We start from the raw sequence: 26,430 nt of genomic DNA on the forward strand, positions 1-26,430 counted from the left end.
CATCGTTCTTTTTTCTTATTTCTTAATCAAGCCAATACATATTTGTAGACATTTTAATAATCCAAAAACATCCACACCAACATCCCTGATAGATTGTTTGAATGAATATTCATTTAAATGACCCTGGAACTGGTTTTTTATAGATGGTTACATTCTTTCTTTACTGTGAATGGACAGCTTCTATATACAGAAATTAAACCTTCAATGCCTAGCCATATTTAGCATCTGCTTGGTGTGCAAGTTCATCTCAATATAAGAGAGGAGGGGATGATAAGGCCTGAGACTGGAGGGGGTTGAACCAACTGCTGGTAAGCGTCTGTTGACTTTGCAATGACAGCAATTGATATTGACCTCAAATTGACATATTATGACAAAATAAAATCAAAATCATTGTTTAATCATCGAAATTTAAATGTAATGTTTTACAGGGCATTGGGAATTAAGTCTGGTCACAAGGAGAAGGAAGGTAGGTGGTTTTCACAATAGGCTACTGTTTTGAAATGTATGTTTTATCTGTGTTGCCTGTCTATGCAGCCACTCAAGACCTCGTTTTTGTATACCTAAGACATGTACTCATATATTGGTAATCAAGGGATTTAGAATCACTAAATAGAAGAAAACTATTGTACACAGTCTCAATGGAATTAGTGAAGTTGTCACTTTTTTACGTGTCACCCAGCACGAATTTAAACAAATAGTATTTAATTAAGTGGTATCTTTAATACGTATAAATATGAATGCAATCTGATGGGAATTTATAGCAATTTTACCAGGTATCTTATTCACGTGAATTAGTATTTCCTATGTTCTCATTCATATGTTTTGTTGTGAATTGACTTTGTCTCAGTGACATTAGGTTTGGGCGTGGGGCTAGAGTAGCTATTTTTCAGAGTAGCTATTTTTCAGTGTTTGCCCTCTCGAAAAGCTCACCTTTTTAGCAAAATTAGCCAATGCCTAGCCACCACCTAAAATATGTACGTCTTCCTAAAAAATCAGTTTATAAATGTACATTAACTGTGTCTGTGTATTAAAAGTCAAGCTGAGTGACATGATAAAAAGTCATCCTGAGTGAAACGAAAAATGGGGAAATTTGTGTCCATGAACACGAATCAATAGATTTATAGATTTAAAATTTCGTGACTATACCACAAATTGCATTGAGACTTAACGATTATAGAAATATTTTGATTATTGTTATATATATATATATATATATATATATATGTGTGCATGTGTGATGCATTTAAATGTTAATATTGTGTTTATTAATAATTTTTTTGTATTATATTTATTATCAATTTATTTCCACCAAATGTTTTCCAGTAACCTGCCACCATGAGTACTGACGCAGAGATGGCCGTTTATGGCAAAGCTGCCATTTTCCTCCGTAAGCCTGAGAAGGAGAGAATTGAGGCTCAGAGCAAACCCTTTGATGCTAAGGCTGCCTGCTATGTGACTGATCCCAAAGAGCTATACGTCAAAGGAACAATCAAGAGCAAAGATGGTGCCAAAGTCACTGTTATTGTGAATGATACTAAGGAGGTAAAATATCCACATTTCTCAATGATCATCATCAAAAAAGTACAAATCAAATGTCTGCTGAATCGCTTTAAAGGCTGAGTAGGCAATCCTCTCCAGAAACGTTTTTGTCATGCTGGTTGAAAGTCTCATAACATCCTGATAGTAATCAATAAGTAAAGCAACACATTGGTATTTTAATAATTATATACCTTCTGTGAAAGGCGTAGGGGCAAAAATGTTGGGCTAATTACAGCCCTCGGTCCAAGGGCAATGATACGTCATATGTACATTTTCAGTCAGCGTTTTATGCATCCAACTGTGCACCATATGCACGCAAACATCATACGTCATCAGCGCGCTCATGTGCGAAGTGCAGGCAGCGGGACAATGGGGAACAGAGAGCAGGTACCTGAAGATGTTCGCTATTGTAGATGTAATTCACTTTGTACTCTAATGTTTTCTCAACGGTGAATGTGAAATGATCTCGCTGGAACTGATGCAACAGCTTCTGGTCTGTGCGGGCGCTCATGTGTTTTGGAGGAGGTGTGGCTTTGGATGGTGATTCAGGATGGGGATTGCATGATTTCACTGCTAGCAGGAAAACATTAGCATTTTCCAAATGATCTACTCTGCCTTTAATAGGAGAAAACTGTTAAGGAGGAGGATGTTTGTCCAATGAATCCTCCCAAGTATGACAAGATTGAGGACATGGCCATGATGACCCATCTCAATGAACCCTCTGTGCTGTATAACCTCAAAGAGCGTTACGCAGCATGGATGATCTATGTAAGTGAAGCAGAAAATAAAACATCATTCAAGTTCATTATGACTGTGATGCTGCAATCGGATGGTTTCTCTGTTCGTTTCAGACCTACTCAGGACTCTTCTGTGCTACTGTGAACCCATACAAGTGGCTCCCAGTGTATGATGCAGAAGTGGTGTCTGCCTATAGAGGCAAAAAGCGTATGGAGGCCCCACCCCACATCTTCTCTGTCTCTGATAATGCCTATCAGTTCATGCTTACTGGTAAGAGATTCATTTTGAATGGCAAGATGATTTGGGTTTGTGAAATTAGGGTTTTTCGGACTTAATGAAACAATTATCTAAACAAAATTACCATTAAATTTACAGACAGAGAGAATCAGTCTGTCCTGATCACGTATGTATTTACTTTTATAAGATGTTTAAAATAGTTACTGTTATACATTACTTTCATGAAATTTTTACATGTCTTATCATATTCTGTCTGATAATCATCTCTTGTAAACCAGTGGAGAATCTGGTGCTGGAAAGACTGTGAACACCAAACGTGTCATTCAGTACTTTGCCACAGTTGCAGTGCATACTGACAAGAAGAAAGAAGCAGTCAACCAAATGAAGGTGTGATACAAAAAGCAATGTTCTTAATACATAAAAATAGAACTTTCTATTAATATTATTAATAGCATTTAATACATAAACTTCTTAACTTCACAGGGATCTCTTGAGGACCAGATCATTGCTGCTAACCCTTTGCTTGAGGCTTATGGTAATGCCAAGACTGTGAGAAATGACAACTCCTCTCGTTTTGTAAGTTTTCAATTCCATGCAGTACAATTAGTTGTATGTTATATTTTTATCTAAATATTTATTGTGAAAGGCTTGTTGCCACAATAAAAAAGTAAAACTTAATTTTGTCTAAACAGGGTAAATTCATCAGAATTCACTTTGGCACATCTGGAAAACTCGCTAGTGCTGACATTGAGACATGTAAGAGACCGTAAAAAATATTTCCTAACCGACATTTGTTTGAATACTATTAAGTATTTAATTTCTTGACCAGACCTGCTGGAGAAGTCTAGAGTGACATTCCAGCTTTCAGATGAGAGAGGCTACCACATCTTCTACCAGATGATGACCAACCACAAGCCTGAGCTGATTGGTAGGTGCATAAGTGTCATTCAAACCTTTAAAGAGTACATAACTAGGCATTTTTAAGGTCCAACTTTGGTTTATATAGTCTCCAACAACAGTTTTATGTACATAGAAGGTGTAAAAACCCTATTTCTTTTTAATAGCCAGTTTTTCTTACCTTACTTCTTGACTGACTTTCCACTGGCCTAGTCTGATGAGATTTGTCAGATGGTCTAGTCTGCTGTGATTGGTCTACTGCGAATGAGGTTCACGAGCTGAAGTGTTTGGGGGAGAAGAGTGAAGTTGTCGCAGGCAGTCCTAGCAAAACATAGGCGGGGACTCTATGTAGTGACATAAATCCGCGGTGTTTCTTGAATCGGACTAGGGACGACTTATTTGCATGATTCAGAGTCGAATCCCTTTTTTCAAGCCAATACCTTTGTCATTCATTCACCTTCGGATTTACAACTTGACAGACTGATTACTTTAAAACATTACATATTAATGATCTCATGTTACGTACTCTTTAAAATAACACTTAATATTGTGAAATAATCATAAACAACCTTTGTATGTTACAGAAATGACGCTCATCACAACAAACCCCTATGACTTCCCCATGTGCAGTCAGGGTCAGATCACAGTGGCAAGCATTGATGATAAAGAGGAGCTGGTTGCCACTGATGTGAGTCATTATTATTTGAGTTAATGGTATTGTAGATATAATAAATATGCCTGATTATTTGGCTCATCCTTTTCTGTAACTTCTAGACTGCTATTGACATTCTGGGCTTCAGTGGTGAGGAGAAAATGGCCATCTACAAGTTCACTGGAGCTGTGCTGCATCATGGTAACATGAAGTTCAAGCAGAAACAGCGTGAAGAGCAGGCTGAGCCTGATGGCACAGAGGGTGAGACTTTATGGTTCTATCGGCATGTCACATTTTTTTTATTGTTCATGGCATTAATTGAATAAATGTTCATTTTCAAAAACACAATTGCAGAGGCTGACAAGGTTGCCTATCTTTTGGGCTTGAACTCTGCTGATATGCTGAAGGCTTTGTGCTACCCAAGAGTGAAGGTGGGAAATGAGTATGTGACCAAAGGTCAGACTGTGCCACAGGTATGTAGTAACATATGCAAACAAAAACATTTTAAACATGACAATTATAAATCTGCCTTATAATTATAAAAAATGGTTAAATGTAACTGTTTTCTACATCCAGGTGTACAACTCTGTTAGTGCTCTGGCCAAATCTATCTATGAGAGGATGTTCTTGTGGATGGTTGTTCGAATCAACCAGATGTTGGACACAAAACAAGCCAGACAGTTTTTCATTGGTGTTCTGGATATCGCTGGCTTTGAGATCTTTGATGTAAGAATGATTCTCTTTTCTCCATTCAAAGTTGACTGATTCATATCCAATTATCTGCAAATATTTGTTTTTCTCTCTCTCTAGTACAACAGCATGGAGCAGCTGTGCATCAACTTCACCAATGAGAAACTCCAACAGTTTTTCAACCACCACATGTTTGTGCTGGAACAAGAGGAGTACAAAAAGGAGGGCATTGTTTGGGCGTTTATTGACTTTGGCATGGACTTGGCTGCTTGCATTGAGCTTATTGAGAAGGTTTTGACTGGTTTATAGAACTCTTCATGCAAATCTTTTAATTTTGAATCTGTGTGATATAAGTAAAACTCCACTTTTTTTAACAGCCCATGGGTATCTTCTCCATCCTTGAAGAAGAGTGCATGTTCCCCAAGGCCTCAGACACAACGTTCAAGAACAAGCTGTATGATCAGCACCTTGGCAAGTGTAATGCTTTCCAGAAACCAAAGCCTGTCAAAGGCAAGCCTGAGGCTCACTTCTCCCTGGTTCACTATGCTGGAACTGTGGACTACAACATTACTGGCTGGCTGGACAAGAACAAGGATCCACTGAATGAGTCTGTTATACAGCTGTACCAGAAGTCTTCAGTCAAACTGCTGAGTACTTTCTACCCACCTGTTGTTGAAGGTAATTAAAAAACCCACTTTGTTAATGTAATGATTTTTCCAATTAATCTAACTCTAAATTAGTGTTGCACAGATTTCTTGTCATTATATTATATGTATTCGTCCTTTTTAAACAGAGAAGGGAGGCAAGGGAGGCAAGAAGAAGGGTGGTTCCATGCAGACTGTGTCTTCTCAGTTCAGAGTATGTAATTTTCCAAAATTATAAAAACGACATAATTATAGAATTAATGATGAATGATAACACTGACACTGTGAGCGATGTTACAGGAGAATCTGGGCAAGCTAATGACCAACTTGAGGAGCACTCACCCCCACTTTGTACGTTGTCTAATTCCCAATGAGTCCAAGACTCCAGGTAAAATAATAAAGCTCTGACATTTATTCTGATAGTAAAAGGACATGCAGTTATGTTAATGAGAGGAGTTGTTCATCAACCAAAGTCATACCATCCACTGTTTTTATAGGTCTCATGGAGAACCACCTGGTTATCCACCAGCTGAGGTGTAACGGTGTACTGGAGGGTATCAGAATCTGTAGAAAGGGCTTCCCCAGCCGAATCCTCTATGCTGACTTCAAACAGAGGTAAATGGGACCATTTCTTGTTTGAGGCCAATCTTCATTAAATCAAAGATGTAAATCAAAGAAGTTTGATTCATCCACAGATACAAGGTACTGAATGCCAGTGTTATCCCTGAGGGACAATTCATGGACAACAAGAAAGCTTCTGAGAAACTCCTGGGATCCATCGATGTTGATCATGAAGAGTACAGATTTGGACACACAAAGGTTCACATTATACTTAAAAATGATAAAAGTTACAGAAACAATGATATTTAGTTTGGTGCTAGTTCAGATTAAATTAATCTCTGGATTATTGTTCATACATGCAGGTGTTCTTCAAAGCTGGTCTTCTAGGTACTCTTGAGGAGATGCGTGATGATAAACTGGCTACTCTGGTCACTATGACTCAGGCTCTCTGCCGAGGTTTCCTCATGAGGAGAGAGTTTGTGAAGATGATGGAGAGGAGGTGAGTGCTGTAATAAATAAAAATGCTACAAAAATATAATTTTTAATGACATTTAATCCCGCATTTAATAATTTTAATGACAATTCATTCAAAGGGACTCCATTTACACCATTCAATACAACATCCGCTCATTCATGAATGTCAAACACTGGCCATGGATGAAGGTTTACTACAAGATTAAGCCCCTGCTAAAGAGTGCTGAGACTGAGAAGGAGCTGTCAAGTATGAAAGAGGGGTTTGCAAAATGCAAAGAAGATCTTGCAAAAGCTGAAGCCAAAAAGAAGGAGCTTGAAGAGAAAATGGTTGCTCTACTTCAAGAGAAAAATGATCTGCAGCTGCAAGTAGCCTCTGTGAGTGTTTTTCACTTAATTCATTGAATGTCAAATGTTTTGAGATTTTGTTTGTTTGTTTTCAAATAGCAATCTATTTTTTTTTCAGGAATCTGATAATCTCACAGATGCTGAGGAGAGGTGTGAGGGTCTGATCAAGAGCAAAATCCAACTTGAAGCTAAACTCAAAGAGACGACTGAGAGACTGGAAGATGAAGAAGAAATCAATGCTGAACTTACAGCAAAGAAGCGGAAACTTGAGGATGAGTGTTCTGAACTGAAGAAAGACATTGATGACCTGGAGCTCACCTTGGCTAAAGTTGAGAAGGAGAAACATGCCACTGAGAATAAGGTTTGTGATTGCAAAAAGTACTTTTTTATTTATTATTACAGATAATATGAACACGTTTAAAATAATGGAACTGATTATGAATGTGATAAAATGATCTAAAATCACAATTTACACAGGTAAAGAACCTGACTGAAGAAATGGCATCTCAGGATGAGAGCGTTGCCAAGCTCTCAAAGGAGAAAAAAGCTCTCCAAGAGGCACATCAGCAGACTCTGGACGATCTCCAGGCAGAGGAGGACAAAGTCAATACCCTGACCAAATCCAAGACAAAGCTTGAGCAACAAGTTGATGATGTGAGAAACTGTTCTAAAATTATTATTCAAAAAGATTGTTTGCATACATTAATTTTAAAAACATTGTCTATGTTGATGTCTCATAGCTTGAGGGCTCCCTGGAGCAAGAGAAGAAGCTTCGTATGGACCTTGAGAGAGCCAAGAGAAAGCTTGAAGGAGACCTGAAACTGGCCCAGGAGTCCATCATGGACCTGGAGAATGACAAGCAGCAATCTGATGAGAAGCTAAAAAAGTAAAAAAAAGCATGCTTCAATTAAAACTATACTACTGTCTTGTGATGTTTCATACATGGTTTTGTTCAATTATAACAGGAAAGACTTTGAAACAAGCCAGCTACTCAGCAAGATTGAAGATGAACAATCTCTTGGAGCTCAACTTCAGAAGAAGATCAAGGAGCTTCAGGTATTGATTTAGTCTGCTTAAATAGGTAAATTGTTCAAGAAGGTCAATTCAATATTCTTAAAGTGTGTCTGATTACCTGCTCCTGTAGGCTCGCATTGAGGAACTGGAGGAAGAGATTGAGGCTGAGCGTGCTGCTCGTGCCAAGGTTGAGAAGCAGAGAGCTGATCTCTCCAGGGAACTTGAAGAGATCAGTGAGAGGCTCGAGGAAGCCGGAGGAGCAACCTCTGCTCAGATCGAGATGAACAAGAAGCGTGAAGCTGAATTTCAAAAGCTGCGTCGTGATCTGGAAGAGTCCACCCTTCAGCATGAAGCTACCGCTGCTGCCCTCCGCAAGAAACAGGCAGACAGTGTGGCCGAGCTGGGAGAGCAAATCGACAACCTCCAGCGTGTCAAGCAGAAGCTTGAGAAAGAGAAGAGTGAATACAAAATGGAGATTGATGATCTATCCAGCAACATGGAGGCTGTTGCTAAAGCAAAGGTTGAGAATTGTTTTCTAGAAGAATAAATGAAACATGACACCGATTCTTAAAGATTTAATGGTTTTGTTGTTTTCAGGGCAATCTTGAGAAGATGTGCCGCACACTGGAGGACCAACTCAGTGAAATCAAGTCCAAGAATGATGAGAACCTCCGCCAGCTGAATGACTTTAGTGCTCAAAGAGCAAGACTTCAAACTGAAAATGGTAACATACTGTTTATTTTGTTATTGATTTCAAATTTAAACCTATTAAATGTTTTTATTAAAATAATTATATTTTTATTCAGTTCGACTGAACACAAATTTGAAATTGCCAGATTTAGTTTTGATAAATACAACTTAATTGTGTTTTGAATTAGTGGTACAGTAGTGAAATAAACTGGCACAATAAATAAAATATTGGCACAACGTGACAAACACTCTAAATCTCACAAGGTGAGTTTGGCCGTCAGCTGGAGGAGAAGGAAGGTCTTGTTTCCCAGCTCACCAGAGGCAAACAAGCTTTCACTCAACAAATTGAGGAGCTTAAGAGACATATTGAAGAGGAGGTTAAGGTAATACACCATGATCATTGCTTCTATACATTTGTCACTTCCTGCAGAACAAAGATAATATCAGATTTGTTCTTCTAGGCTAAGAATGCTCTGGCCCATGCAGTGCAGTCAGCCCGTCATGACTGTGACCTGCTCCGTGAGCAGTTTGAGGAAGAGCAGGAGGCAAAGGCTGAGCTCCAGAGGGGAATGTCTAAAGCAAACAGTGAGGTTGCTCAGTGGAGAAGCAAATATGAAACTGATGCCATCCAGCGCACAGAGGAGCTTGAAGAGTCCAAGTATGACTATAAAAAGATCTGATAAATACATTTGTTAATACTATATAAAATTGCACGTCTGACTGATGACTTCAAAATGCCCAACAGGAAGAAGCTGGCTCAGCGTCTGCAAGAGGCAGAAGAACAAATTGAGGCAGTGAACTCCAAATGTGCCTCTCTGGAGAAGACCAAGCAGAGACTACAGGGTGAGGTGGAGGACCTCATGATTGATGTGGAGAGAGCAAATGGATTGGCAGCCAACCTTGACAAAAAACAGAGGAATTTCGACAAGGTAAAGTAATTTAGCAAGAAGATAGATAGTAAGTTTAAACTTTATTGTCCACCGCAGTGGAAATTTGTCTTTTTGTTAATGTGTAATTGTGGTTTATGAGAAGCCAATTACAATCTTACATACTGTAATACAAAAGAGAGGACAGTCCATCAATATAAAAAAATATTTTTTGAAATAGAAACAAAGGGGTTTTCTCTATATTAACAAAAATGTAAACTCACCCAAAGGTTCTGGCAGAATGGAAGCAGAAGTATGAGGAGGGTCAGGCAGAGCTGGAAGGTGCCCAGAAAGAGGCTCGCTCACTCAGCACTGAACTGTTTAAGATGAAGAACTCCTATGAGGAGTCTTTGGATCATCTGGAGACACTCAAGAGAGAAAACAAGAATCTGCAGCGTAAGAATAAATGTGTCTAATTGATTTTGAATCTATATGTGTTGAAATGTACAAATGTTAACCCGGCAGGGGATACTTTTTTATACACAATGAACATTTTCCTTTCTCACATGTAGAGGAGATCTCAGATCTGACCGAGCAGTTGGGTGAGACTGGTAAAAGCATTCATGAGCTGGAAAAGGCCAAGAAAACAGTAGAGACCGAGAAGTCTGAAATTCAGACTGCCCTGGAGGAGGCTGAAGTGAGTATCTGGAGATGAAAGATTTAGAAAGTAGACTTTAGATTAATATCCTATTAATTAAATACAAAAATTGTGATATGTTTTTATCGTATTGTTTCCATTATATTTGTATTGTTTTCATCAATTAACAGGGCACTCTGGAGCACGAGGAGTCCAAGATTCTCCGTGTCCAGCTTGAGCTAAATCAGGTGAAGGGTGAGATTGACAGGAAGCTTTCAGAGAAGGACGAGGAGATTGAACAGATCAAGAGAAACAGCCAGAGAGTCATTGAATCCATGCAGAGCACACTGGACTCTGAAGTCAGGAGCAGAAATGATGCTCTAAGAATCAAGAAGAAGATGGAGGGAGACCTTAATGAGATGGAGATTCAGCTGAGCCATGCCAATCGCCAGGCTGCTGAGGCCCAGAAACAGCTGAGGAATGTTCAAGGACAACTCAAGGTATGTGACTTCCCTTTGACCTCATCACATACGAGGATTTTAGACTCTGAAGGATATTATGAAAGGACCTTAGGTAAACGTTTTGACACAAATTTATAGGAAAAGTATTGATATGTTCAGGATGCCCAACTACACCTTGATGATGCCGTGAGAGGACAGGAAGACATGAAGGAGCAGGTGGCCATGGTGGAGCGCAGAAACACTTTGATGCAGGCTGAGATTGAGGAGCTGAGAGTTGCTCTTGAGCAGACAGAGAGAGGCCGCAAAGTGGCTGAACAAGAGCTGGTGGATGCCAGTGAGCGTGTTGGACTGCTGCATTCTCAGGTAACAATGCCTTTGGTTTTATATATTTATTTAATTTTGAACAGTGCTATACATTTAAATGTCTTTCATCCATTTTGTAGAACACAAGTCTCCTGAACACCAAGAAGAAGCTTGAGGCGGACTTTGTTCAGGTCCAGAGTGAAGTTGATGACACTGTACAGGAAGCAAGAAATGCAGAGGAGAAGGCCAAGAAAGCCATCACTGATGTGAGTAATGGAGAGCTACACATATAAAAATACTGTTGATATGGTTGTACTTATTAGAAATGTAATGCAATAGATTTGAGTGACAGAATGTCCTATTGAATTACAGGCTGCTATGATGGCTGAAGAGCTTAAGAAGGAGCAGGACACCAGCTCTCATCTGGAGAGGATGAAGAAGAATCTTGAGGTCACCGTAAAGGACCTGCAGCACCGTCTGGATGAGGCTGAGAATCTGGCCATGAAGGGAGGAAAGAAACAACTCCAGAAACTGGAAAGCAGAGTGAGTATTTCCAGAATCAGATTAAACATAATTTATAAAGAAATGCGAATTAAGTTGTTGTCGTTATCATTAAAAACAGAAACAGAACATACAATGTTATACCAAGTACCAACGTGACTTACAGGTACAAACTAATTTGTACATTTCTCTATTACCCTTTATGTTCTTCTGTAGGTTCGTGAGCTTGAGAATGAAGTTGAGGCTGAACAGAGACGTGGAGCTGATGCTGTTAAAGGTGTCCGCAAATATGAGAGGAGAGTAAAGGAGCTCAGCTACCAGGTATCTATTTAACCATATCAATAGATCTGATGCATGTACATGTTAAACATGTTTTATAGTAAAACATTTAAAATCAAACATTTGTATTGTTTGTAGACAGAGGAGGATAAGAAGAACATTGCAAGACTTCAGGATCTGGTTGACAAGCTTCAGCTGAAAGTCAAAGGATATAAGAGGCAGGCTGAAGAGGCGGTATGTAAAACGAATCTGAATGTTTTGGTTTTGTCTAGTGGTGGGACAACCACTAGTTAACGGCCGTTAACGCCGTTAACGGCCCACCACTAGTTTTGTCTTTACTAGTAAGTGATACAGTAGCAAATTAACTTGCAAAGCATAGTTGCTAACATGGTTAAAATTCCTTTTAAGGAGGAACAAGCCAACACTCACCTGTCCAAGTTAAGGAAGGTGCAGCATGAGCTGGAGGAGGCTGAGGAGCGTGCGGACATTTCTGAGTCTCAGGTCAACAAACTCAGAGCCAAGAGCCGAGATGTTGGAAAGGTCAGTTGAATAACAGTCTGTACATGTTTTACTGCATTTACTACGTTCAAATTTTTTTGCTTTTTTAAATTAAAATGTGAGAACATTCACAATAAAAGCATGGATACTGCATTCAGCTAATATTTTAAACATTTTACAGTTTGTCTAATTTGCATCTTTTTCCTTTAGGCAAAAGAAGAGTGAAACCCAACAACCTGAACCCGAAGGGAAATCTACTGAAGTCATATAATATGAGTTTTTTGTAGAATGTCCTTTTTAAATAAAAGAGTAAAAAACACCATAAGTGTGTAATATGTTTATTTCAATTTGATTTAAAATTATTTAAAGATCAGCGTACCACTACTGGACCACAATACATGATCAAGCATTGTGTTTAAATTCAAAGGGTCATGGGTTCTAGACCCAGAGTACACATTTATTGATAAATAAGTCTACATCAATAGCACATGTTGCTTTGGATAAAATATCTGCCAATATAAATATTGATGTGGTTTATATATTTTGTAAATATTAGGTTTGAATAAAAAAATTGGAAAATGATACATTCCATCCCATCTGCATATCGGCAGCTCAGACACCCTTGTGATAACTGGATTGCTGAATAAAAGCAGCTGTGATAATATCTCTGTTAGGAAAAAAATTATTAAATGACAGCTTTACAGTTATTTTGTGGTTTACAGAAGTATATGACAACTTTAAAGCGGATGTTACACACACAGTTTCTGTCAATCTGATATTAATCTCACATCAACATTTATGCATTTGGAAGACGCTTTTATCCAAAGCGACTTACATTGCATTATCCAATACATTTTGTTTCTTTGTATGTGCAATCCCCTGGGATTGAACCCACGACCTTGGCGTGCTCTTACCACTGAGCTACAGGAAAGCTATTGATAGGTTTTTTTTCCCCACATGAATAAATAAAGCATATTGTATGCAAGGCCATGAAGAGAAGGGGGCCGAGATTCTTTGTCTGTTAGGATATAATCGGACCCTAGACACACCTGATTGTACATACTTTGTCATACCTTATTTGATCATAAGATGAAACCTAAACATATTTCGCTTGCAGCTGTTCTTGTGTTCTTTTTCTGTACCTAGAACAAAGGGCTGCATGTGTGGAAATAAACCGAGCAAAGTGAGAAAGCTAACGCAAATACAACCCTGTGTTGGGTGTTGCTGAGAATATTCCCCACTACTGACCATTTATCCACCATGGTTATCTGGGGGAGAAAAAAAGCATAAATAACACCTCATAACCCAACTATGCATTGGAATGCGCAGACTCGGTGCGGATACGAACGCTGCAGTGCGCTGCAATCGTACATGCAGACAGGCGGGAAGTTCTCAATTATGGCGAGCAGTGTCCACTTTTTATCTCCAACCCTGATAAAACACTCCTGATCAAGCTAATCAAAATCTTCAGGAATACTGAAAAGTAACAGGCAGGCAGTCAAGTTTGATCAGGGTTGGATGAGCCTGACAGCAGGAAAATGGACCTCGCGGGCCGCGGCCCAAAATTAAGAACTTTTAACGTACACCTGTTAACATAGGCCTGTGGAAAAAAAAGTCACGGAGTATTTATTAAACGGTGACTAACGTTCAAATATCATATCCCTGTTTTGCATCAGTTTCGCTTTTATTGTTATCTTACCGTTAACGAAAAGCAACCGCACTCTTTATTTAAATTACGCTTCTCTGTATCTCGTCGCCTTATAACAGCTGTCTTATTGTTATTGACAATTTAATTAACAATGAGAAGGAAATGAAGGGGGACTGAACAGCAGCTACGCTAATTATTCTCTTTATTCTCTTTCCGCCTCTGCCTCGGGATGCCCATCCCGAGGTAGGAAGAAGTTCCACCATGTCCAGACGACCGACAGATGCCCATCCCGAGGTAGGAAGAAGTTCCACCATGTCCAGACGACCGACAGATGCCCATCCCCAATTTGAGATTACACCAGATACAGCTGCAGACTGACTGACCATCCCAGCTCCATCTAAGGCAATTCCACCAGCTGCCAAGAGAAATATGACCATCGGACCATCCCAGCTCAGACCACTACATCCCCAACCAAGAGCAAAGACGGACTATTTGTCTTATTAATGCTGAAGTTACAATATTCGGTATTAAATGCTAAACTAAAATCACATGTCACCAGTCTGAGTGCAGCTATGACACGTCAGAGGGGATCTGGCCCTCCCGGTTGAGCCTGGTTTCTCCCGAGGTTTTTTTCTCCATTAATCAATCATTGGAGTTTGGGTTCCTCGCCACAGCAGGGCAGTGTTGGCCTGCTCACCGGGAGACTGCATTCATTCATTTATTTATTTAGAAATTAGATGTTATTTATTAGAATGAACTTACTCGTTGTATAAATACCATGCACTGTGCTGTGTTTTAACTTTTCTGTTTTTCCTGTTTGCCCCTGTAAAGCTGCTTTGAAACAATACACATTGTGAAAAGCGCTATATAAATAAATTTGAATTGAATTGAAACTTAATTCATTGAAAACCTGAGCAAAATCAGCAGGGCTTTCTGAACCGACAACGTACGAGGCCCGTTAGAGCTACCAGCAGTATTTTGAACTGAGGTGACGTACATATTATCCATTTAGCATCTAGTATCACTATTTAAGACTATGTCTACACCTACAAATAACACATTTTAACTGATTATACTAAATATTTCATCAATATGGTTAAAAAATGTAAAAACATTACTTGCCCGATGGAATGAACGGGCAGAAATGGCGGACTCCTCGGTTTGAAAATAAACTGTCACTGTCTCGAGGTTCATCTTCGCCAATCCACAAAAAGAATTCAATGATGGTGCAACACATATACGCCACCAGAGGGCGTTTTTGCATTTTTTTTCAGTGTAGAGTTCAAAGCTACGACGGCGTTTTAGTGCCACGTTAAAAATAAAAAAATAATAAAGTCGAAATGTTACGAGAATATAGTCGAAATTGTTACCAGAATAATGTCCAAGTGTTACGAGAATAAACTCGTCTTAATACGTATTTTGTTTACGTGAAAGTTGTAGTTTGTGAGTTTAAGTTATTTTTAAGCACGTCATCTGAACCTTAGTTCATGTCTGATTTTTTCTTCTAAATTCAGTTTCCTACATAACCGATGCAGTGTCCTTTTACTAATTATAACTCCGTGATGATGCGCCAAAAGCAAAGCATTTCCTTATTGCTAAATCCTAATCTAAAGTAGGATTTAACCTAATCCTCCACATCCATTGTTTCTAGCAATTCTGTTATTTTTCTCAAAATGTTACGAGTTTATTCTCAAAATATTACGAGTTTATTCTCGCAGGCCTATTACTACGACTTTATTCTCGTAACATTTCGACTTTATTCTCGTAACATTTCGACTTTATTATAGTAACATTTCGACTTTGTTCTCGAAATCTTTTTTTTACGTGGCAGTAAAAAGCCGTCATAGAAAGCGAACCTATGGGACATGATCCAAACACATGTGACCCGATGAAGTGTTTTGTTAAGATCTAGACACCTATGTAGGCTATCTATACCTACTCCCTTCCTCCAGAGGGAGTCTTTTGCAGGCTAACCTCCTTTGCTTAGTTTCCCACTTGGGTCCTATAGGGTGTGGTTGGATCTTGGAAGTAAATAAAAGCTGCGTGCAGAGTTTAGTGATTTTTTTGGTTGGCCCGGTTAGCGTGCGTTAAGTGCGAGCTGGTGAAAGTTTGTCACACTGGAATAAGAACTCTCATCTTCCGCGTCAAGCACAACTTCTATAGTGCAAGGTAGCTATTCATTAATGTAATTATATAATGATTTAATTCATACATGATTTTATGCTAGGTGTGCTTATGGTATTGTAACCGAGCGTTTGTGTAGGTTCGCCTTAAACTTGAACTAAATAAAATAAGAAACGGATGCTTTGGGTCTGGTACATAACTTTTCTGGTCTTTATTAGGAGATCGCACATGTAAAACGAGGCGCACTCTAGTTCCTAGTGCGCATGCCCACACCCCGCCAACTACGGCGAGCCCCGAGGGGAAAACGGTATTGCACACACACACTTAATACAATGCAACTGCACTCAGTATTACAAAATAAGAAACATTCAAATAAAATCTGTTACATATGTCCCCCCCTCCAGAATAAACGTCCTCGTTTATATTCCAGAACAATAAAGCATAGAAACATACATGGCCTCTAACAATAACAACTCAATGCACATTTTATAAGTAGTACACATAACATGGACCAAACACAGCAGTGCAACATGACACCACGAAAATCATGAAATGCACTGTATAGTCTTCAACTGGAAAACACATTCTAAACAGTCCTGTGCATAAAAAAAAAAAACCTTAATGTGAACACATACAAGGAGCATAACACCTCAATACATAACAAAGTCACTGAATCGGCTAGGAGGTTTTAAAATCCTCCCAGTCCTACCCACATGTGGTTCTGATCTCTTTAATGAACAGAGGTCATCAGGTGAAACCCCAAGGTCTCTCTGAGGAGACACACACTCAAGTCCATCAGATGTGCCAGCCTCCAGTGAGGAGGATGTTGGCAGGGAACTGGGCACGTTAGAGAAAGTCTGGTTTTGCGGCAGCGATGGAACAGGCAAAGTATAAGGCCGCAGCCTATTATAATGAACTACCTGCGCTCGCTCCCCAGAGTCCAAAGAATTGACAATCTGATATGTTAGTCCCAGTTCACCACATGAATCCATAACTTTCAAAATTTTGTACGGTCCCTTCCAATGGGGTGCCAGTTTCATGCGACTTTCCACAGGATTGTTCAGCCACACCATAGCACCCACAGCATACGGCTGGTGACGCACTCCTTCGTCATGGTACAACTTCTGACGGTCATGAACAGCCTTGTTATGCATGCGGGCGCCACAAAAGGCAGAGTCCAGCTTTTTCAGCAATGCAGCAACAAAGTCAGCATGAGATACCTTCATCTGCGAGTCGAGAGCAAGTGTAGGTAACAGAACATCAGCGGGGACCCGTGCCTCCCGACCGTGAACCAAAAAGTATGGTGTGAAATGAGTGCTGGAGTGTCGTGACGTGTTATAAGCAAACGCAACATGTTTCACATACTCATCCCATTCTCCACCATGGGTCAGAAGTGTCTTCGCCAACTGATCAATTAGTGTCCGATTGAAGCGTTCCACCATACCATCCGATTTTGGGTTGTAGGGAGTGGTACGTGTTTTGCTAATGTTCATCAAATGGCAAAGGCTCTGGATCACCTGCGCCTCAAACTGGCGACCTTGGTCTGAATGCAAAGTCTCTGGAACAACCGTGAATAAGAACATAGACCTCAAACAGGCAGTGTGCAACAGTTTGTGCGGTCTGATTCTGCAATGCATACAAATTGACAAATTTAGTAAAGTAGTCCTCCACAACCAGGACATAACGATTACCTTTAGAGGTTGTAGGCAGCTCTAAAATATCCATTGCCACCCTCTCAAATGGCCGCACAGTTTGTGAACCGCCCAGTGGAGCTCGGTGGGACGGAACTGGACCACGACGAGTCTGGCATGCCTTGCACTGCTCACACCATGCTCTGATGTCCTTGTACATAGAAGGCCAGTAGCTGAAATTTCTTGCCCGCTCCCACACACGTTCAGCAGAGAAATGTCCAGAGGCTGGGGCCCCATGCAACTGCAAGAGCATGTCAGAAATCATAGCAGCAGGAACAACAATTTGGATCCTCGGCTCACCCGTAAGAAAACAGATGACAGAGCGACACAAGAGTCCATCAATGACGGTGAGACGACTGAACTCAGTCCAAAGTTTTCTTAAGCACTGAGAGGCTCCTTTTATCTTTCTTCTTGCCGGTCTTTGCAAAAGCTCCACCCAGCTCAACACAGTTCTGATCTCAGAATCGGCCTGCTGCAAACCCCTAATGTCAGATGTGGTGAAAGACAAGGATTTTAGAGCAACCATGCAACCAGAAATGTCCGTTGGGTTTGCCATATTCCGTCCCTCAGGAGGATCAACACCATCAGAGGAACATGGAATGTCAGTACTTGGTTGATTTGAACTCACCACATTCACTTCCACCACCGCTTCGCCACCAGGTTCTCCTGCACCCCAATCAGGTGTTACAGGGCGCCGTGAGAGGGCGTCTGCATTCTTATGCTGATTCCCCTCCTTGTGCACGATGACCCAATTCAGTGGATCGAGCTCCATAATCCATCGCCCTCTTCTTCCTGTCGGGTCATCTTCAATAGACATACGGCGCAGAGCTAACAGGGGTCGGTGGTCTGTGATAATAGTGAAAGAAGAAAGTCCAATGTAGTGTCGGAACTCTCTCACAGCCCACACAATGGCCCACAGCTCCCGATCACAAGTAGACCAACGCCTCTGTGTGCAATTCAATGCCCGGCTGGCATATGCGACCACATGTTCGAGGCCGTTCCTATCCTGGGGCAGCACTGCACCAACAGCCACGTTGGATGCATCAGTAAAGATTTTGAATGGCGCATGAAAGTCAGGTAGTGTCACTACAGGCTCAGATGTCAACACAATTTTCAGAAAGTTGAAAGACTGGTCACACGCAGAAGTCCATACAAAGGGAACATTCTTCCCAACAAGTTGGTTCAATGGAGCTGCGTGCTTAGAGAAGTCTCTGACAAAACGTCTGTAATAGGAACATAGTCCCACAAATGCCCTGACCTCCGATGGAGATTGGGGAACTGGCCAATTCAAGACCTTCTCCGTGTTCCGAGGATCAGGTTGAAGTCCCTTTCGAGAAATAACATGGCCCAGATAAACCACATGATCTCTGGCAAGGTGGCATTTTTTTGGATTCAGTCTTAATCCGGCAGACTGAATTCTTGAAAACACCTCCGTAAGGCTAGCCAAGTGTTCCTCAAATGATTTGCTATAAATTAAAATATCGTCAAGATATACCATGCAGACGTGCCATGGGAGCCCCCTCAGGACCAGCTCCATTAGACGTTGGAACGTAGCAGGGGAATTAGAGAGGCCCATTGGCATGGATCGCCACTGATAGAGCCCCTGTCCCGTCGTGAATGCCGTCTTTTCTCTGTCGTCTTCGGCAACTTCCACCTGCCAGTAGCCGTTAGAAAAATCCAGTGTGCTGAACCACACAGCGCCTGACAATGCATCCAGAGTATCGTCCACGCGGGGTAGGGGGTGAGAATCTTTCACAGTAACACTGTTCAAGCGTCTATAGTCAATACAAAATCGCCACGCGCCACATTTCTTTTTCACCAAGACCACTGGCGACGCCCAAGGGCTGCAGCTCTCCTCAATGACACCCTCTTCCAGCAGAATAGCCACTTGTCTCTCTATTTCAATACGTTTTTCTGGAGACACCCGATAAGCGCATTGCTTGATAGGAGTCTGCTCTCCAGTTCTTATGTTATGTTTAATTAAGTTGCATTTGCCGGTATTTTGCTTAGAGGAGCTGAAGATATCATTGTATTCCAGCAGCAATGCTGACAGTTCCGCTTTTTCATTTTCTGAAATTGGTGAGTTTTCCAACGATACTAGGGGGGTGACGCCAGATGCAGTTGTTGCCGCTAAATCAACTGGGGCATGAAGCAGCTGAATGTCAGTGTCATCAACAGAATAAAACTCACCCAGGTGAGTACCTTCTTTCAGTGAAATGTCCTGTCCGGTAGGGTTCAAGACCCGTGCTTTTGTCAGTCCACCGTGAACAGTGGTTACTGTGTGAGCCACCACTAAGCAGGAAGAATCTGCCACATTAGGTTCCAAATAGCCATCAAAGTCGCTAGACCACTGAGTCACATAAGGGGAGGATACCTTAACGGGGACAACTGACTCACTGAGGGGAGGTAAGATCATTGTGGTCGCCAGTGACACATTGCAGCAAAGTGGAACAAAGTCTTTGTTGGTGAGGAGAGGAACTGAGATGTCCCAGAGTTGTAACTTAGCTCGGCTGAGTTCTAACGAAGCGTGATTTTTCAACAGGAAGTCCCACCCTAACAACACAGACTGTGTGGTTTCTCTCAATACGTGAAATACATGCTGCCATGACTCAGTCCCCAGCTGAAATGTTATTGTCATGGTGCCCAGCGTATCCAGAATCTGTCCATTTACGGCTCGAGCCGCCACATAATCCTTTTTCAGAGGGCGAATGCGAAGTGCTGGAACTGACATGCGAAAATCTTCACTAATGAGCGACACACTGGAACCAGAATCTACTAACATCTGAACCTCCACACCTCAATTACTCCTCTCACATAAGACACCAGTAGCTCTGGGTTGGTGTTTGTGACTTCATCAGTCTCTTTGGAAATTGAATTACTGGTGGTAGTATTGTCAATCTGAGGGCCCATGGGCAACATAGCTGGCGTTTGGGCCACAACATCAGCTACAGTCCGTTTCCCGGCCAACTACGTCGTTCCCCTGCGCCAGGAGACATAAAACGTACACCACGCTTCCTTGAGTCATCTTCGTAGCTATACCGTCGCCGTGGACTGAGGCTAGGGCTGCGTCTTGAAGAAAACTGCGCAGAGTCCTTGGAATCATGATAATCAGTGCCTGATTTATACTGGTCACTGTGTTGATATGATTGTCTCTCTGGTGAACGGCCTCTCCGTGCATGGTCGAAGACACGTGACTGGCATCCACGGCCACCACAGCAGCACCGACACATTCCATTATACTGCGAGTCACACTCCTCCATTGCTCTAGAGCACGCTTTGGTTCTCAATATTTGGTTCTCCTCTCCCAAACGTCTCAATTCCATTCTTATCTCTTTCATTTCTTCTGCTAATTTATCTACTGCTCTGTAAAGTCCAAAATTATCCTTTCCAGAGTGAACAGCAGCCACTGCACCTTCTTCACTGATACTGTGAGCAGCATTAACAGTCATATAATCAGTCTTTATCGACTCTCTAGCATTTTCGCACCGACCTGCAATTGTGACAGCTTCCTCTAAATCCGTAGCTCCTTGTTCCTGACATTTTGTTCTGAGAACCGGGTCTAGACCAGCCAAGAAACTACGAAATTTTTCTTCCCTTTGAGCCTTGTCACCATAGTCAGGAAAAGCTTCTTCAACCAACCTGCTGATCTCAGCGGCGAACACCTCCAAACTTTCCCGCGGAGCTCGAGGGCGGGCCGAAAGGCTGGCTCTGAAGCGATCCATTAACTGTCTTTGCCCGAATGCCTCTGAGTTTTTCTTTGGCAGCTGTGTAATCTGCCTGAACGGCACCAGGAAGGCTGTCCCACAGCAGAAACGCTGCGTTGCTCAGACGTGTCGGTAGAATTCTCGCCAACTCATAACTGTATGAAACACCATAGTCATCCTCCGTGAGTGCTCTGACCGCGACCTCGAACTGACGAGCCCAGCATAGAAAACTCTGTCTCTCATCACCGGAGAACGGCGGCGGCAGATCAATCCTAATGTGTCTGCTGTTTTTGTCACCATCCCGTCTTGGGTGTAAATCAAACTCCTCTTTGCACCACATCCTTGAAGCTAAGACCACGCGTACCCTCACTTTCTAAAACTTTTGGAGCTAAACTAACTAGTTAAACACCCGTCGCGCCACTCTAACTCATAAAAACTACAACAACAAAAAAAAAACGCTGCCACCAATGTAACCGAGCGTTTGTGTAGGTTCGCCTTAAACTTGAACTAAATAAAATAAGAAACGGATGCTTTGGGTCTGGTACATAACTTTTCTGGTCTTTATTAGGAGATCGCACATGTAAAACGAGGCGCACTCTAGTTCCTAGTGCGCATGCCCACACCCCGCCAACTACGGCGAGCCCCGAGGGGAAAACGGTATTGCACACACACACTTAATACAATGCAACTGCACTCAGTATTACAAAATAAGAAACATTCAAATAAAATCTGTTACAGTATGTTTGTGATCTGTTACAGAAACTGAGTGTTTCTGGGTGCAATTGCCATTCCCCCCCTACTGTAATTGTATCAATTATACTGTACCTTCTGCCCTGCTATGGGTTGGCACTCCATCCAGGGTGTATCCTGCCTTGATGCCCGATTACTCCTGAGATAGGCGCAGGCTCCCCGTGACCCGAGGTAGTTCGGATAAGCGGTAGAAAATGGAATGGAATGGAATACTGTACCTCCAAGGTTTATTGTATATTTTGTTTTTGTTTCTTTTTTTTTGTTTCTTTCCTTTTTGTTGTTTTTCTTTGAATGCTCTGACAAACATTATTGTAATATTGTGCAGCACCCAAAGCCAGCCTCTAGCTTAGATTTGGTGCGGTTTCACACGTTTTTTGAGCTTGCTGTGTACAGAGTTTTCCTATTGGGGTGCTGTGCTAACGGAGATCGAGGTATTTAATGCACTGTGTATCTGTGTGATAGTGAGCCCTTGCTTTTGGCCATTTTTGTGCCTCTGGATATTATTATTTGTCAACCTTCAATATTTTAACCATACCAGTGGTGATAATAAACTGTGATTAATTTTTGTTTACCAGTCTTCTCACTCACTGAATTCTCTAAGATACCTGTTGAAGGGAACTAGGTAAGGCTAATAAAGAATCATTTACATAATGTTACACACAGAAAAAAAACTAGAGTTTCAACACCTATAGAATAGTACAGCATACTTTATAGTATATGCTTTAGTTTGATCACATTTATAAAAGACAGAAACAGCTGTACGGAAGATAGGCGACCTCCTGAACGTGTGCTGGAGGGTGCAACTAAAGCACGAGCACACAATACGTCATTGCATTATCCCTGAAAAACTGTCAATTCACTATGAGTTTATTTGGTGTACCTCATGCATTTACGCACAGATTGCCAAAAAACTACAGGCATATGAATTGTTTTCACTTGACGCGTGGAGTTCATGACGGGAGTTTTTTACAAAATGGAATTTCATGTTTGAAAAGTCTTTTCGAAACCTATACGAATGCTGGGGGAGTGTATCGAGCACAGAAATACTACATCATATGTCCAACTTTTTTTTATTTTGACAAGTTGACCTTGTCAAGCATGAGAAGCCAGTCAGTTTAACATTAAAGTCGTAAGATTGCAGTAAACACTGTAGCAAACTAATCGGGATTACAATTAGGGATTGTAATATTACATTATCGCTAAAAACCTTAATTTACAGCTCTCCATTTGCACTCTCTGCGCACAGCGGAGGACCAACTCAGTGAAATCAAGTCCAAGAACGATGAGAACCTCCGTCAGCTGAATGACTTCAGTGCTCAAAGAGCAAGACTTCAAACTGTAAATGGTATATACTGCTTATTTTGTTATTCATTTCAAAATATTTTTTATCCTATTCAAATTTATATTAAAACAATATTACTTTGATTTTATTGAACAAATGCTGTCTAATGAACACAGACTTGTAATTGCCAGATTTAGTATTGATATATATATATATATCTTAATTGTGTTTTAAAATGAGTGCTACAGTGATGATCTAAACTGGATAAAAATTGGCACAATGTGACATAACGAATCTAAATCTCACATGAGTTTGCAGCCGACCCAAGCTCTATTCATGAATCTGAAGAAGTTTGCCGTTCTCACCCCCCATTTGGTCTCTATCCAAATATTTTCCTGTTTGTTCTCCACAGTCCTATTCTCGAAAAAATTACATTTGTATAAAAATTACACATAACAGTATGTTTTGATTGATGGTTACAATATGCACAACAGGAAGAAGCTTGCTCAGCGTCTGCAAGAGGCAGAAGAACAAATTGAGGCTGTAACCTCCAAATGTGCCTCTCTGGAGAAGACCAGGCAGAGACTACAGGGTGAGGTGGAGGACCTCATGATTGATGTGGAGAGAGCAAATGGTTTGGCTGCTAACCTTTACAAGAACCATTGGAACTTTGTCAAGGTAAATTAATTTTGACAAGATTTTTTTGAGAAAGGAGCTACATGTTCAGGATTCTACAACTAATAATATTTACTCTGACCCAAAGGTTCTGGCCCTGGAGGAGGCTGCAGTGAGTATGAAAAGATTAACATTTTACTTGCCTTTTATAACAGGTAGACTTTTTTTTTTTTTTACTTTTTACAGGGCACTCTGGAGCATGGAAATCCAAGATTGTCCGTTTCCAGTTTGAGCTGAATCAGGTGAAGGGTGAGATTGACAGGAAGTTTGCAGAGAAGGATGAGGAGATTAAGCAGATCAAGAGAAACAGCCAGAGAGTCATTGAGTCCATGCAGAGCACACTGGACTCTGAAGTCCAGAAATTATGCTCTGAGAGGAATGTTCAGCGACAACTGAAAGTACATTGTCCCTTAGACATTGAAGGATATTATTAAAGTCAAAGTTCTTCGTATATTCTAATGTATTTTAGGTTAAAGTTTAGACACAAATTTATAGAAAAACTAATGATATGTTCAGGATGCCCAACTCCATCTTGACGATGCCGTGAGAGGACAGGACGACATGAAGGAGCAGGTGGCCATGGTGGAGCGCAGAAACACTCTGATGCAGGCTGAGATTGAGGAGCTGAGAGTTGCTCTGGAGCAAACAGAGAGAGGCCGCAAAGTGGCTGAACAAGAGCTGGTGGATTCCAGTGAGCATGTTGGACTGCTGCACTCTCCGGTAACAACAAATTTTGTCTTATTGAATTTTGAACGGTGCTCCATATTTCAATGTCTTTATCCTTTCTGTAGAACAAAAGTCTCCTGAGCACCAAGAAGCTTGAGGCTGACTTTGTTCCGGTCCAAAGGTGAAGTTGATGACACTGTACAGGAAGCAAGAAATGCAGAAGAGAAGGCCAAGAAAGCAATCTCCGATGTGAGAAAGAATGACTGCGAACCACAAAGGGTTTTAGTCACGTGTATAGTTAATGCATTTCTTTATTCATCCTAAAGGCTGCAATGATGGCTGAAGAGCTCAAGAAGGAACATGACACCAGCTCTCATCTGGAGAGGATGAAGAAGAATGTGGAGGTCACAGTGAAGGATCTGCAGCACCATCTAGATGAGGCGGAGAATCTGGCCATTAAGGAAGGAAAGAAACCACATTAGAAACTGGAGTCCAGAGTAAGATTTATTTTAGTCTTATATTCACGGTCATGATAAGGATATTTTGTTAATGTCATTCTATTTTATTCATGTATATTATATCATGGGTTAGCAAATGTCCTTTGAGTGAAATTATTTACATAATATCTCTTATTCAGGTTCATGAGCTTGAGGCTGAAGTTGTGGCTGAACAGAGACGTTGAGCTGATTCAGTTAAAGGTGTCCGCAAATATGAAAGGAGAGTGAAGGAACTCACCTACCATGTATGACCGTACATATACACCATCCTCAACCAATTTGTCAATAATGATAAAGGTTGAATCTAGTAACTGTTTGTTTTGACATTTATAGACTGAGGAGGATAAGAAGAACATTACCAGACTTCAGGATGTGGATGACAAGCTTCAGCTGAAGGTCAAAGCTTAGAAGAGACAGGCTGAGGAGTCTGTAAGTATTTGGTTTGAGAATAATAAAGACCATAGGACCATCTAAGATCTTTTAAACGCAGAATAATGGGATTTTTGACTCTGTAGGAGGAACAAGCCAACGTTCACTTGTCCAAGTTAAGGAAGATGCAGCATGAGCTTGAGGAGGCTGAGGAGCGTGCTGACATTTCTGAGTCAGAGGTCAACAAACTCGGAGCCAAGAGCCGAGATGTTGGAAAGGTTAGTAGATGAGTATCTACATAAAGAATTATTATCAAATATCATCCATACAAGTATTTTTAGTGTTTAATGAAGAGCATCATTTCTTGATGATTAAAATTACTCTTACTCTGTCAAATTTAACACTTCCTTCTTTCCTAGGCCAAAGAAGAGTGATTTCTAAAACTTTAAAGGAGCATCTACTTCAATCATGTCATATGATTGTCTTGTACCTTTCTTGCTCTTGTGAAATAAACCTGTACATATTAGAATTTCATTTTTCTCAGTGTTATTTTAGTTTTTGGGTCACTATATTTGAGGATACATTTTGCATTTGAAAATGTGAAGTTTTTCTTTTTGGAAAAACACAAAGATGACCTTAGTTAACAACCATAAAATAACCTATACTTATGAAATACTGTTAGCCAAATTTAGGTTTGCCTGATTGGATGTTTTAACCTTTAATTGTATTTTTACCTTTATTGGATAACACGGTTGAGAATTGCTTAGTTGACAAAAGAAAACAAATTGGGCCTATTTAACATAAAGGCATAGAACTACTGAAGAACTATTACCTGTTGATTGTCCTAGTTATGACAGACCAATGATTTCTAGGGCCGTTAGTATTCCAAAAAAGTCCAGGAACTTGCAAATGCATTGGTTTTAGAAGGGGACAACCCGCATGGAAAATTAACCATGGTATTGTAGTAAACTGAAGTTACCATGGTTTTGGTGTATTTA

General features: G+C 40.8%; 1 protein-coding gene and 1 pseudogene across 1 annotated transcript; both read left to right on the plus strand.

Moving 5' to 3' along the window:
• The first annotated feature begins 200 nt into the window (after positions 1-200).
• On the plus strand, positions 201-12,351 carry LOC130419813 (myosin heavy chain, fast skeletal muscle-like). The gene is made up of 41 exons (XM_056746791.1): positions 201-308; positions 429-466; positions 1,324-1,542; positions 2,164-2,307; positions 2,391-2,547; positions 2,653-2,680; positions 2,793-2,901; positions 2,998-3,090; positions 3,207-3,270; positions 3,344-3,442; positions 3,996-4,099; positions 4,186-4,324; positions 4,418-4,536; positions 4,640-4,789; positions 4,874-5,044; positions 5,131-5,431; positions 5,547-5,611; positions 5,698-5,785; positions 5,895-6,012; positions 6,093-6,216; positions 6,321-6,457; positions 6,552-6,807; positions 6,896-7,138; positions 7,255-7,431; positions 7,518-7,663; positions 7,743-7,833; positions 7,922-8,311; positions 8,389-8,515; positions 8,746-8,864; positions 8,943-9,139; positions 9,227-9,410; positions 9,638-9,803; positions 9,920-10,044; positions 10,176-10,484; positions 10,605-10,808; positions 10,889-11,014; positions 11,121-11,291; positions 11,466-11,570; positions 11,667-11,762; positions 11,937-12,068; positions 12,237-12,351. Exons 3-41 carry the CDS (start codon positions 1,336-1,338, stop codon positions 12,249-12,251), a joined length of 5,796 nt encoding a protein of 1,931 aa, XP_056602769.1. The 5' UTR covers positions 201-308; positions 429-466; positions 1,324-1,335; the 3' UTR covers positions 12,252-12,351.
• Positions 12,352-15,721: 3,370 nt separating this feature from the next.
• LOC130419819 (myosin-7-like) lies at positions 15,722-25,961 on the plus strand (annotated as a pseudogene).
• The last annotated feature ends 469 nt before the right edge of the window (positions 25,962-26,430 follow it).

This window comes from Triplophysa dalaica, chromosome 4 (assembly GCF_015846415.1).
Source record: "Triplophysa dalaica isolate WHDGS20190420 chromosome 4, ASM1584641v1, whole genome shotgun sequence".
NCBI lineage: Eukaryota > Metazoa > Chordata > Actinopteri > Cypriniformes > Nemacheilidae > Triplophysa > Triplophysa dalaica.